Source organism: Hydra viridissima, unplaced genomic scaffold, assembly GCF_058129835.1.
Source record: "Hydra viridissima isolate aposymbiotic clone 2 unplaced genomic scaffold, HvirCarnegie_v1 scaffold_3, whole genome shotgun sequence".
NCBI classification, from domain to species: Eukaryota; Metazoa; Cnidaria; class Hydrozoa; order Anthoathecata; family Hydridae; genus Hydra; species Hydra viridissima.
The window spans coordinates 16,475,538-16,488,333 of NW_028324302.1; the positions used below are offsets into that span (position 1 = coordinate 16,475,538).

At 29.0% G+C, this 12,796-nt stretch overlaps 4 protein-coding genes across 6 annotated transcripts; all 4 read right to left on the reverse strand.

Moving 5' to 3' along the window:
- Positions 1 to 1,472: 1,472 nt before the first annotated feature.
- On the reverse strand, positions 1,473 to 7,543 carry LOC149891201 (sterile alpha motif domain-containing protein 3-like). 3 transcript variants are annotated; one of them, XM_090082820.1, is made up of 8 exons: positions 7,274 to 7,543; positions 4,177 to 4,324; positions 3,743 to 3,991; positions 3,519 to 3,630; positions 3,057 to 3,230; positions 2,743 to 2,952; positions 2,227 to 2,401; positions 1,473 to 1,928 (listed from the first exon to the last, which is right to left on the reverse strand). In XM_090082820.1, exons 1-8 carry the CDS (start codon positions 7,359 to 7,361, stop codon positions 1,555 to 1,557), a joined length of 1,530 nt encoding a protein of 509 aa, XP_089938946.1. In that variant the 5' UTR covers positions 7,362 to 7,543; the 3' UTR covers positions 1,473 to 1,554. The 3 variants fall into 3 exon arrangements, with proteins under 3 accessions (XP_089938946.1, XP_089938947.1, XP_089938948.1); XM_090082821.1 differs by lacking the exons at positions 3,743 to 3,991; positions 4,177 to 4,324; positions 7,274 to 7,543 and having other exon boundaries at positions 3,580 to 3,617; XM_090082822.1 differs by lacking the exons at positions 3,743 to 3,991; positions 4,177 to 4,324; positions 7,274 to 7,543 and having other exon boundaries at positions 3,584 to 3,615.
- LOC149891202 (uncharacterized) lies at positions 4,381 to 7,267 on the reverse strand. The gene has a single exon (XM_090082810.1). It carries the CDS (start codon positions 7,164 to 7,166, stop codon positions 4,515 to 4,517), a length of 2,652 nt encoding a protein of 883 aa, XP_089938936.1. The 5' UTR covers positions 7,167 to 7,267; the 3' UTR covers positions 4,381 to 4,514.
- A 350-nt stretch (positions 7,544 to 7,893) lies between the features above and the next one.
- LOC145202052 (solute carrier family 67 member A2-like) lies at positions 7,894 to 10,777 on the reverse strand. The gene is made up of 4 exons (XM_080074931.2): positions 10,590 to 10,777; positions 10,344 to 10,475; positions 9,353 to 9,482; positions 7,894 to 9,259 (listed from the first exon to the last, which is right to left on the reverse strand). The coding sequence occupies exons 1-4, from the start codon at positions 10,629 to 10,631 to the stop codon at positions 8,382 to 8,384; spliced, it is 1,182 nt and encodes a 393-aa protein (XP_079931057.2). The 5' UTR covers positions 10,632 to 10,777; the 3' UTR covers positions 7,894 to 8,381.
- Positions 10,778 to 10,900: 123 nt separating this feature from the next.
- LOC145202051 (endoplasmic reticulum-Golgi intermediate compartment protein 2-like) lies at positions 10,901 to 12,667 on the reverse strand. The gene has a single exon (XM_080074930.2). It carries the CDS (start codon positions 12,196 to 12,198, stop codon positions 11,002 to 11,004), a length of 1,197 nt encoding a protein of 398 aa, XP_079931056.2. The 5' UTR covers positions 12,199 to 12,667; the 3' UTR covers positions 10,901 to 11,001.
- Between the last annotated feature and the right edge of the window lie 129 nt (positions 12,668 to 12,796).

The following is a 12,796-nucleotide window of genomic DNA, read 5'->3' on the forward strand; positions in this document are numbered from 1 at the left end:
TAATCTAGAAAATTGATAGTAACGCAGAAATACAATGTGTTGTGTCAAAAATTGATAAATGCAGTATTCGCAAAACTTTAAGTTTTGAAATTTCTTGGCTTGAAAGGGGGCGCCATTCATCAACTTTGACCCAGGCGCAATTGACGCTTTCGAAGGCCTTGTATTATACAGCTAATGCTTTTATATGTAATACTTTTTCATCCCCAGTTCTTTTCCTTCGCCTCCTTTACTCCATCTTTATTCTGTTTGTTAGATTATTTGTTTTTTTTGTTATTCTGTTTGTTATTCTGTTTGTTATTATTTGTTATTCTGTTTGTTAGATTGTTTGTTAGTTATTCTGTTGTTTACTCCATCTTTATAATGTTGTGTTAGAATACTAGGCTAATAAACCAAACACTCTTGAATAGAGCTGCTTTGTTAGTCTTTCTAAATGAGTTTTTTTTGTTCATGCGTTATGATGCATTTATAAACGCTATTATCAAACTTACTGGAATCAATTTGATAAAATAAAATTTAACGGAGGAAAAAGAGGAAAATGTATTTGATTGAAGTATAGATGATGTAAGAAATACCGTAGTTATTTGTCAAATTTTTTCCACTGCAGATTGTGGAATAACTGTTCAATGTCTATGTAATTTTATTTACTTTTCTTTTTGTACTCAGGCATTGAGCAACGTACTCAATTTAAAGCATATCAAACATTTTATTTACTAGGAACACTCTAAACCCAAATGGTTCTTCGAAGAACTATTAAAGGTTCTTTGCGATTATGCCAATGGAGCACCCTTTTAGGTTCTTTAAAGAACCTTATAAATTGGTTCTTCGTAAGAACCCTCCGTAAAGGTTCTTTAAAGAACTACTTAAGGATCATTGAAGAACTCTATTACGGGTGCTCTATTTAAGCACTCGTTGAGGTTCTTAAAAGAACTTTTCATACAGTTTCGCATAACCTGCCTTCAAAAAGTTTTTAATTTTTGTTTTTAATTATTTTTTTGCCAAAAGACAGGCATTATTTAATTATTTTCAAAAAATTATTTAATTTTTCCTTTTTAATTGAATAATCTAAATTAACTATATATAATATATATATATATATATTATATATGTTTATATATGTATATATATATATATTTTTTTCGTATATATTTATAATTAATATATTTTATATATAATAACTATATGTATCTTTTTTACGAAAACTACTTTTTATTATTACTCTGGTTGTAGTAGGAGAGTTTAAAAAGACTAAAATTAAATATAAATGTATTTTTATTGATTCTTTTTCTAATAACTCATTTATTTTATATTAACTATTTTGTTATTATGTTATGAACTATTATGAAAAAACAGACATTTATAATATAGTATTTTAAGAATTCGTTTGTGTTGTATTTTAACAACACACTTATGTTGCTTTTTACTCAGCGCATAATTATTCCAGAATATTAAAATATAAAAAAATATAAAACCACTCCAGTTTAAAATGAATATTTTTGGGGTTAAAAAAGCTGAGTTTTTAACTACGCAAATATATAATTATAAACGTATAATAAATCAATTTGATATATCAATCAAAGTATTTGCCATTCTAGTTATAGTCACTGGTCGCTCTTTAGACGACAAGCCATAAACAATATGCTCATAAAACAATAACGTGTTTTTTAATTGCGGGGGATATTGAATATTATATATATAATACGATGCAAAAACACACGACATCGCTAATGAAACATCAACATCGCTGCAATGCTCTATTATAACGCAACCATCCAACATAACACAACAGTCTTTTGATATAAGCCTTTGTCTTTTTGGCATTTTGATAGTTGGCGTACTCTGCACTGGTTGAATGTCAAATGTAAACAAGCAGTCAATAGATTCTTTGAACAGCCTTGGTAACAAAATAATGGATGCATTCAATGTAGCATCTGTAATGTAACAAATCATTTATAAAATAATATGATAATGTTAAAATACAATACACAAAACCAGACCTCAGAATTAGGTAGAAAAAAAGCTTATTATGTTGCATCAGGATACTGATGCCATCCAAACAACTTTGGATGCTTTGGAGCATCCAAAGTTGTATAATATAAAGTTATATATACTTGTATGAGGCGTATTGTGTCATGTGCAATTAGCATAAGTAATAGTTTTCATTTTTTTAAATTTACTTTACATTTTACTCATTACACATTTTATTGTGACACAAATATTGAACATTACCTTTCTTTATCGAGTCATCAATTTCACACTCCACTTCTGCAGATATTGAATTTACTAAATCATCTTTATGCTTTGATTTTATAAGTTGCAGAATTTTGTAAGCCATTCCACCCATAGATTGGTGGAGTTCTTTATCCAGATCTTTGGCAAATCGTAATCTCATTTCATTTAGAAACTTTAGAAGAAAAAAAAAGGCAATCTGCTATTGAGTGTTTTAGACATTTAACAAATTTTTGAAATAAAACTACTATAAAATAAATGTATATTAGGGTAAATCATCTATTTTATGGACCTAATAATTAATAATTAACTTTTCCATTAATTATTCAAATTTATTAATATCATAAAAAAATAAGGAAAACATAAATTGCTCTTATTTACCATTCCTTATCTAGCATTATTGTCAAGTTATTATCAAAAAATGAGATTATTATCAAAAGATTGTTATTAAAAAGTGAGAACAACCAAATAATAGATAATTTAATAATTAAGTTAATAAAAACACTAAAAACAAACCAATCTAGCAATAGAGAGCCAAGGATAAGCTGATTTTAAATCTACTGTACTTAAAACAGAATCAAAATCCTTTGCTCGAGTAGCACAAGTACGTTGCTGGCGATCCAACAGCATGTTAATGTCTGGCCTGAGCTTATTGTATTCTATTTTCATGTCATAATGATGTTTTCTGATGGTTGTTTCATCCTCCCCAATAGGAAGTTTGTTCAGCTTTAAAAAAATAACTATATTTTAAACATAGTAACTTTACTTTTAAATAAAGTTTTTTTTATTTATGAAAAAGCTTAATACATGCATAAAAAGCAAAATTATACCAATTCTCTACTTTTCCTAGTACAAGATTGATTATCACTAATAGCATCTTCCTTTCTTTTTCGTCCTCTACCTTGTTGACCAAATTTTTTCTTATGTTCAGCAACAACCGACATATGGATTAAAGGAGCTCTCTCCTTCTTAAACTTGTTCTTCAAGCTTTCTAATAGTGTTGGCTACCAATTTTTTATATATATATATATATATATATATGTATGTATATATATATGTATGTATATATATATGTATGTATATATATATGTATATATATATATATATATATATATATATATATATATATATATATATACACATATATATATATATATATATATATATATATATATCACATACATACATACATATATATATATATATATATATATATATATATATATATATATATATATATATATATATATATATCACACACACAAAACAAAAGCATTACATAGACAACTTACACATACAACATATCTATAAGAAGAAGTACATCCTGACGGGAAGTCACTTAAGTGTGGATACCTACTGCAAATGGCAGCAAGTACAGCTGAGTATTGCGCACTTGATGGATACCTTTACAAAAATTTTCAAACATATACTTTATGTAATACATAAATTACATTTATTTATAAAAATATGTTTTTTATAACTAAATGAAATTTAAGTTTTACATAGTATAACTTACATGGTGTATTTACTGATGTCATCATAAAGACATTGTAGAAGTTGGTTTCTATATTTGCTTCGATTAAATTGCAGGAAACAATGATCTTTGGCATCCAAAGCTGCATTGACTGATGGAGGCAAAATAGGTAGCTGATAACGCACTGGCCATGGTTTCATAATTTGGGACACCCCAGGAATCATACTACTATTTCCATCACAAGATATTGAGGATATCATTGATGTATTTAAAACATCATTTCCAAAAACACTAATTAACATATTATTTCTATTACTATGTATTCTAATTACATGTTATTTTTGTAAAAAACACAAACAGATGCCTAGTATGATCAACTAATATTTAATATAATATATTTCAGGTATAACTTGAAAAGCAATAACTAAAAAAAAATTTAAAAAGTAATATTTAAGCTAAAATAAAAATTTGTTTACTAAGAGCAAGTGGTTTCTTGCTGTGCATGTGAAGTTTTAAGATTCTTTATAACTTCAATGAGAGCTACCTGCCGACGAATCGTTTGACATATACTGGCCACCATTGTCTCAGTTAAAGACACCAGCGTTTTTCCATCAATTTCTTCCTCTACAATAAAATACTTACAAAAAACAGAGTAAATTTTGAGATTTTATATTAATTAATGCAACAACATAATTACTTAGCTAGACGCAGAACAAAAAAAAAAAAAATTGTATTTTATTTTAATCAATAAAAAGTTTAATACATTTTGAGATTTTTTATTTTAACATTGTTAAATTAAAAATATAAAGAGATTTTATAAAGAACAACTGTATCTGAGAGTAATATAACAGCACCCATCCTGTAAAATATATGTGTCTAGCAATTGGTGATCAAAAACATCTGTAGGTAAGCATATTGTCAGATTTTCTTCTTCAACAACTCTGAAGGCATGTAAGTGAGCAGAATACTTATCAGAAATAAGAAACTTACAACAAAATACCCAGTGATGACGAAATCTTATAATATGATAGATTTTAAAAAATAATGGTATTTCTTCCACATGTAATAAATCTAGAATCACTGTATCGTGAACATGATATTGGATTCCATTTATAAGCAAGCTGCTACACTTCCAAATAGTTTCTTTCTTATCAGTAATACTATAACCAAAAAAACTTACTAATTTTTCTTGAATAGAAGATGCTAAACTTTCAAAAGTAATGGAACAAAGATTATAAGTTTTCTCATTTTCTTTGAAGAAATCTGAAGATGTCATCTCCCAACACTGCCGTAACTGGTGTCGTTTTGCAAGCGAGTAGGCAATATTTTTAAAATTTCTAATTGAAGAAGCCAATTCTTTAAAATACTTGTGTTTTGCTTCAAAACGCATACACCATAAATAACGCAGTGGCCCATAATCATTAATAAGACGAGCATAATGGAGCATGAAATGAAATTTAGGTGTAAAATTATTTGGAAAAAGTTCTGCGAAATTGTGCAAAAACTGCTCCACTAAAAATTGAAGAAACGGTAATACAGATTTAGAAATTTTAGGAGCAAACACATAATCAGCTATTTCTCTAAGCTGTAAATACAACAACCAATATTTATTAGACATTGGTATACGATTTCCAATCATAAATGGTAATAAACGAAACATACAATATTTTTGTGATGCTGATCCAATAAAATTAATAGAAGTAGCAGAACGTACAAAAAATGGAACTGGTTTGTTCAATCTGTCATTTCTACCTATTTCAAATATATTAAGCTCTATATTCATCTGCTCAATTGAAATTAACTTATCTTCTTTGAGTTTCAACAACAATAGACTTATTAATTGTGGAACTGTACCTTCCAGCATGTCATGCATTATGTCTGGTGGAAACGCTTGCATAACTTTAAAATATGATAAATCTAAAAAAGGACAACGCCTTTCAACACCATACATACTTGAAGAAATCTGACTTTGGCCTGAAATAGCAGCCAAGTGATAATGATGCATTTCATCAGTACGAAGTGTTGCATCAAGCTCAGAAAACATTTGATTTTTGTCTATATACGAAGTCATACACTGACGGCAAAAAAAACCTGAATTAAAAACACGACGAAAACCAGCTAGTGCATGGGCTGAAAGGTTATCAGCAGAAATTGTTGCTAAGCCACCATATAATTGAATCTGTTGGCCATCAACCACAACTAATATGCCTTCATTTTGTAATGTTATTAAATCCTGAATGAAAGGTTTTAAAACATCCTTGTATGTTTTATGTTTTTTAATTAATTTTTCTTTTACAAGAATACATAAGTATATATTTTGAAGTCTTGATATATATTTATCTTCAATGTTACCAAGGAAAAAGTAAAATGCACATATTTTATGCACTGTACGATGAGCTCCAATTGGATTGCATACCTCAAATTCATCAATATACAAATGGAGTCTTAAAGCATACTTGTCATTAAAAATGTCATGATGCTTGCAGATAAAACCATCAGAATATGAGTAAAGGAAATTTGTTTTTTTAGATGAATCATTCTCTAATTTTCGCTTTATAGAACTCCATATTTCCTCCTTTTCAATTAACTGTTTAAGCAGTGGTAAAATTGGAATGTATTGAAAAGTTTCTTTAATGGTTTTGTTATTGTCATTAATACAAGTTGTATCACCAAAAGAATTACCAATAATAGGATTTTTAGGTACACCATTTTGATGATCAATTACTATTGATTCTACACAAAAATCATTTTCACTTAAAATATCATCTGTGCTACACAAAGTTATTTCAAGTGGCAAAATAAGTCCTAAATTGGTTTTACTAAAGGCAATAATTTTTTTACTGGAGTTGACAACTGATAAAACTCTATCTAAAAGCAATCCATTGTTTAATAAATTGTGCAAACTTTCATTAGATACTAAGCTGTTGCCTAACTCCTGTTTTACTATACTACAAAAATTATTATTGTAATAAGTTAGCAAGGATTGGACTTCATTAGCCATATCAATTTGCACGACAGATGGTATAGAATGCTTTTCAGCTATTCCGACAATAAACAGTGCAAAATGCTGCTGCAAGCTGCTTAGCAACTTGTCTAATGACATAGATAAATCAGGTAAATCAGAATGAGAACTACTGATAGTTGCACTTTCACATTCATTTGTGTTGTTTTGATTATCACAATTTTCTAAATATTCCTTTTCTAATATTTTAACAGTTGAAGTATGGCAGTTGTTTGTTGACAATATAGATGAATAGTAAATTGTACAATGCTTAATTCGAATATGCTGACGCAAACATTTTACAGATTTATAGGATGCTGGGCAACCATCAATATTACATACTGCAAGATAACCAGCTGTATGCTCATGCATAATATGCAAATGATCTAAATACTTTTTCATAGAATACTTATGTACACCGCATGTGGAACAAGTAAAGCATATAATATTACTGCTAGCTGCCATTACAAAATATTTTACTTAAATTTAAGTTAAAAATGACTTGACTAAAAACAAAACTATTAAAGTTCAAAAATAGTTGTAATATAAAAAACATAAAATAATAATCAAACCAGTAATTTTCTGTCTTAATTCTGATAGCCCGTTTAATTCTAAATATCTGCAGACATCTTCAACACTCCAATTTAAATATTCTGCCATACCAAAAATTAACGAAACACTTCAAATTCAAATATTAAATCAGATTCTAATATTGTTTGATGCTTTTAACAAAATATAATTAAGCAGTGTGCGTTAGACTTCAATAAACACGCGAGATGAAAAACAAAATGGCGCTTTATGCAGAACCTTTGTTTATTAAGGGTTCTTAAAAAACACGAAGAACCTTATTGAAATTCCGAAATGTAATAAAAAAAGTTCAAAAGAACCATACAACTGCGCGAAGAACCCGTTAGCTCATTAAAGAACATCAAATGACCCTAAAGAACCATTAGGTACTTCAAAGAACTCTCGAAGAACCATTTAGATTTACAGTGAAAACTGCAAACTAAAACTAAAAGTACTCCTTTCAAATCTCACGCAGTAATTTGGTAAATTAATATCATGAAATTTGAGCCGTTAACCATTGAAATGTTACAAAAAATGTTACCAAATCTTTTATGAGATGCATTTGTAAAGAATTAAGTTTATAAGATCCAACCATTCATGGTTAATAAATTTTTTCATTTCCGTCGGGCAAACCTCTTTGATGTAGAACCATTTGTAATGTGGAACTCTTCCTAATCTACACAAAATACAGCATTTTAAAAAGATTTTAGCCTAAAACTGATTCTGTTAACAGACGTCAATATTCTCATCTTATTGAATGCAACCCCTTTAAAGTAACTTTGTAAAAAAAAAATTCACTCTGCAATTTCAAGGTTAAATAACCTAAAATAAACTGTAATAACATAATCAACACATTTCATTACATTTCCTCATATCATACTAGAAGTTTCATACGGTAGGATTAGCCAATTATTAAGCGTGAATCAAAGAACGAGAAATCACAAAGCAAATCAAATTTAGATGGCAAAACAAGAAATAGCGAAATAAGAAACGGAAAAACGCGAATACTCCTTAATAAATATTGCTATTGAATTATATACGATTATTGAATCACATAAAATTATTTAAAACTAGTAACTACTCTATAAATATTACTATTATACAAAATACTGTTTAATCAGAATGTAAATGCAATAAATGAAAATCGGCATACATGGATATTGCTGTTCCGGCTACAGCAAATAGTGTACCACTTATTCCAGGCCCATAAACACTTATTTCTTGAGCATAGCCACCAATAGCTGGACCTAGAGCCCTGGCAAAAGATGCTAATGTATCTGCTATCCCATTCATTAAACCACGCACTTTTGACCCGCCCCTCAAGAATAAAGAAGTAGAACTTGTTACTCTTAAAACTGCCGAGGATATACATAGCGGCACAAATGAAAGCAATACAAAAGCTAGAGACGGGCCTAGTGTGACCCCCAGAAGTGAGAAAATCAGAACCAAAGAAAACACATTGTGACATTTTATAGTACTGCTAAAATACGGAATGATCCACTGAACCAACATACCGGTACTCGCACTGATGACGCCATTAAAAGATTGAATGTACCCAGTGGTACGAGCATCAATTTCGAATCGAAAAACCAAAACACTGGTGAAATTCGATCGAAATAAGATCATGGCGAAGGTTTGTAAAAACCGAACAGTAAATATATCCCAAACCAAGCCCCAAGGTATGCTTTTAAAATTATGAATAAAGTTTATCGAACTTGTCTGCTTAGAAGGTTTAAGGTCAGTGATAACCTTCTTTTCTGGTATAAAAAAATAAACTAAAAAAGCGTTCAATAAAAAAATTGACGAAGACAAAAGTGACACTTTAAAGAAGCCGTTAGGTGTAGAAAATAAAATTCCTCCAAAAGTTGGTCCTATGATGAACCCTACATTTGATATAGAGTTATAAGCTCCAAAAACAGCTGATAACTCAGCATTCGAACTGATATCTGCCAACCACAATCGATTCATGGATTGCCCATGTTTGAACAAGCCTAAATAAAGATTTTTTTATTTAAATAACAGGAAACGAGGAAAAAGTTAGATTGTCAAAGGCGAAAAGCATTTGTAACAATTAAAATACACACCTGATGGAATGCGAGCTAACACAAGAGACCAAAACCCACCAGCTAACCCAATTAAGAAATAACTAAATCCTGTGCCGATAAAAGATAATAACAGAATAGTGCGTCTCCCTACACTGTCGCTTACTTGGCCCTAAAAAAAAAAATTATAAAGAAGTTCGCAAACTTTGTAAATATCTCCGAGGATGTTTTTTGGATTGATAAATCTTATTACCGCTCAAATCTGTTCGATTCTTAAAACTAAACTACTTTTTAAGTCAAAAATCACATTTTTTAAAAATGTTTTTTGGCCTCACGAAAGTGTTAAAACTTATTTCATCACTTTCTTTTTCCTAAAACGAAGATTGATAAAACTGATAAAGAGGACCCGAGGACAAAAACTAACTTTATATCCTATTAGTTGTTGCAACTATTACAATAAACCTTTTTTTTGCCCCAATTGAAAGAGGAGTAGCTTGTACTTTTACTATGTAATTGTCTTTAAGTATTTCAATTATACTTTACAATACTTCGTTTATTATTTTTTAGGTTTTGAAATCTTACTTTCACTCTTATAAGTACCCTTGCTCTTCTTATAAATTCTTTTACATATATATATATATATATATATATATATATATATATATATATATATATATATATATATATATATATATATATATATATATATATATATGGTGTTAATGATATCAAGAAATTTGAGTTCAACAGAGATGTTGGGGGTTTATTTTTTTAAAGCTCTATATCTTATAAATGGATGAACATTTTTAAGTATGTCGTTTTCAATAAGCATTCAGAACACAGTTTAACTTTAAGAGTATCTTGTAAAGCAATATCTTGTAAAACCAGATGCATAAAAGTAACAAAGATACCATTAAAGTTACCATTGTGTAAAATTCATATTTTTCATGGGCTAAATCCTAATAAGAAAGCGTAAGTACAAAGGCCATAAAAGAGTAAAAATTTCGTTTGTAAGACCAAAAATTTACTTTACCATGACAGGACTACTAAACAATTGAATAGTTCCATACACTGAACCAAACAATCCAATTTGACTTGGAGTTGCACCAAGGGTCTTTGCTTGGTGTACAAATAAAGGAAAGAAGAGAGCAACAGAAAACAAATCCTTAAAAAAAAATATTTTTGTAGTTTGTTAGATAGAGCAAAAATTTTTATTTTTACTTATGGGAGCATCAAAATAGACAATTTCATCAGATTTTTAAACATTTATTTTACTCACCAAAAATCCACATATACAAAGCATCCATTGCGTGAAATTCATTTTAAAACTACTCCTAAACAGATGTATTGTAAAGACTACAGAAAGAAGAATGTAAATGCATATTCTGATTGCCTTCAGAAAATGTTTGTTAACTTTTTTCAAACGTGCTTAACAAGAAAGCCAGCCAAAATAAAAGATAAGATGAAATCAACTTTCCTTTTTTTTTTTTTTTTCAATAAATAACCTTAATTCATCATGCCGCATTAGTACTATAAATTTGATTGACATCAAGTGTTGAGCAAAGTATATAGCCAAAAAAGAACAAAAAGTTTTCAATGTAATACAAATTCATGAAAACATAAGATTAATAATGCTACTGAATAAATAACTAACAAAAAAATAATAATAATAATAATAAAACTTGCAACAACTAAACTAAAGGTACAGGTTTTAAATCAAAGTTGTCATGTGTAAGTGACAAAGGTAGAGTTTTAACCTCAAGTTGTACATTTGCAGAATTTGTAGTTATTTGAGAGACTTGCAATTTTCTTTTTTGCTTCAACTGGTACAAAATAATATCTGCCAAACCACTAATAGCAGAATGTAGCATTCCAGATGTTGCAAAAACACCACCAATAATTCCGCATAAACGAATAAGAAACTGATTAAGGGAGCCTCGTTCTTCATTAACAGTTATTGATATAGCATTCAAATCATACTTAAAGAATATGCCTGGAACACCTTGAGAGCCAGAACTAAGGCTTAACTTTCGTGACCTTTGAGTTACTGAGTATTGATTAGTTTTTATTTTATTTTTTAACGTTTGGATAGTTGTAGGGACAATTGTAACATAATATTGGTACATATGATAAGAAGAATCTGTAGTCATAAGATCTCCATCCAAAGGATTGATGATACCAGGATGGGGTTCTCCAAAAGAAAGCAAATCAATACGATGGGAAAAATTATAATTTAGTTCTGAAACCAAAGCACTTAAATGTGCATGACCACGTGGATGAGGAATAGATTTTCCAGCTGTTATGTGAAAATTTCCTGCAACTTTGTTTACTTCAACATTTCCAAATATTCTACAAGCATCAAACTCTTTGCCCTCAAATTCAGATTGTATTTCATCAGGCATATAGGTAGGCATTACACTACCAAATAACATATCAATTTGAGTAACTTTATTGATAGATCGATAACCTTCATCACTTTTGCGGGCTGAGCGAAATGCTTCCCACCATTGCTTTTGGTTTGAACTCATTGAAAAATGAGCAGGTGTTAAATGAAGGTTTGTATCAGTATCAATACTGGTTCCAGAAAGGTCTAGAACATCAGCACCAATGTCATCACATTCCATAGCAACTGTTATATCAATATTTATACGAAGTTTATGATCAGCATCTTTATCAACTTCATATTTGTAGTTTAAGATGGTTCCAGTATAGTAGATGAATTCAGATATAACTAACATTGAAATAAATAAAAAAACTAAAATGGAAACAGTGCCACCACTTGCTGATGTCTCTAGATAATTTTCAGGTATTTTTGGAAATGCATCCAGTTCTTTGAATACTTTAGATATTGTTTTACGCTGCCGAACTCCCTCTCCTAAAGACTGCATAATTCAGCACTTTGCTAAAAAAAAAAAGCCATTTTGCAATTTAACTAAATTTTGAGAAATAGGTGTAAAAGTTATTAAACTATATAGTTATCTATGTTTTAAATAAGCCATATTTATACCCAATCCAATACACATACACACACACAAACACACTTATTTTTAAAAAATATAACTATGATTTGTGTAGCGTTTTCATTTAGATCAATATAAACACGTTTAACATATAGTATCAATTGTTATAAATGTAACCGGAAATAATAAATGGAGTTCGTCTGGTGTTTTACTTAAATATCTTTACTTATCAACTATTTATATTTTGACGTATTTATGTTTTTACATATTATTTCATGCTTGAAAAATTATATGAAATAACTCATAGGTATATAAAACAATAAGTTTTAAGTTCTTTTATTATTTGCTTTCGTTCCTGTTATTAAAAGACTTTTAACGTTCAGTTTTATTGAGAAAAAAAAAATAAAAAAAAATTGCGCAAATAAGTGGTCTCTTTTTGCTTTCGTAAATATTGACGTAAAGTTTCGCTATAAAAGATTGCGATCGTGTAAAAGTTTATAAAAGAGACTGAAAATATTAACTAAAA

Coding starts and splice junctions, on each gene's coding strand:
- LOC149891202 (XM_090082810.1), bottom strand. CDS start 7,166: ATGGCAGCTAGCAGTAATATTATATGCTTTACTTGTTCCACATGCGGT.
- LOC145202052 (XM_080074931.2), bottom strand. CDS start 10,631: ATGAATTTCACGCAATGGATGCTTTGTATATGTGGATTTTTG. Junction 10,476..10,589: donor TTTGTATATGTGGATTTTTG/GTGAGTAAAATA, acceptor TTTTTTTTTAAG/GATTTGTTTTCTGTTGCTCT. Junction 9,260..9,352: donor GTTAGCTCGCATTCCATCAG/GTGTGTATTTTA, acceptor ATCTTTATTTAG/GCTTGTTCAAACATGGGCAA.
- LOC149891201 (XM_090082820.1), bottom strand. CDS start 7,361: ATGGCAGAATATTTAAATTGGAGTGTTGAAGATGTCTGCAGATATTTA. Junction 3,231..3,518: donor CTTATAGATATGTTGTATGT/GTAAGTTGTCTA, acceptor AAAAATTGGTAG/CCAACACTATTAGAAAGCTT. Junction 2,953..3,056: donor CTAGGAAAAGTAGAGAATTG/GTATAATTTTGC, acceptor ATTTTTTTAAAG/CTGAACAAACTTCCTATTGG.
- LOC145202051 (XM_080074930.2), bottom strand. CDS start 12,198: ATGCAGTCTTTAGGAGAGGGAGTTCGGCAGCGTAAAACAATATCTAAA.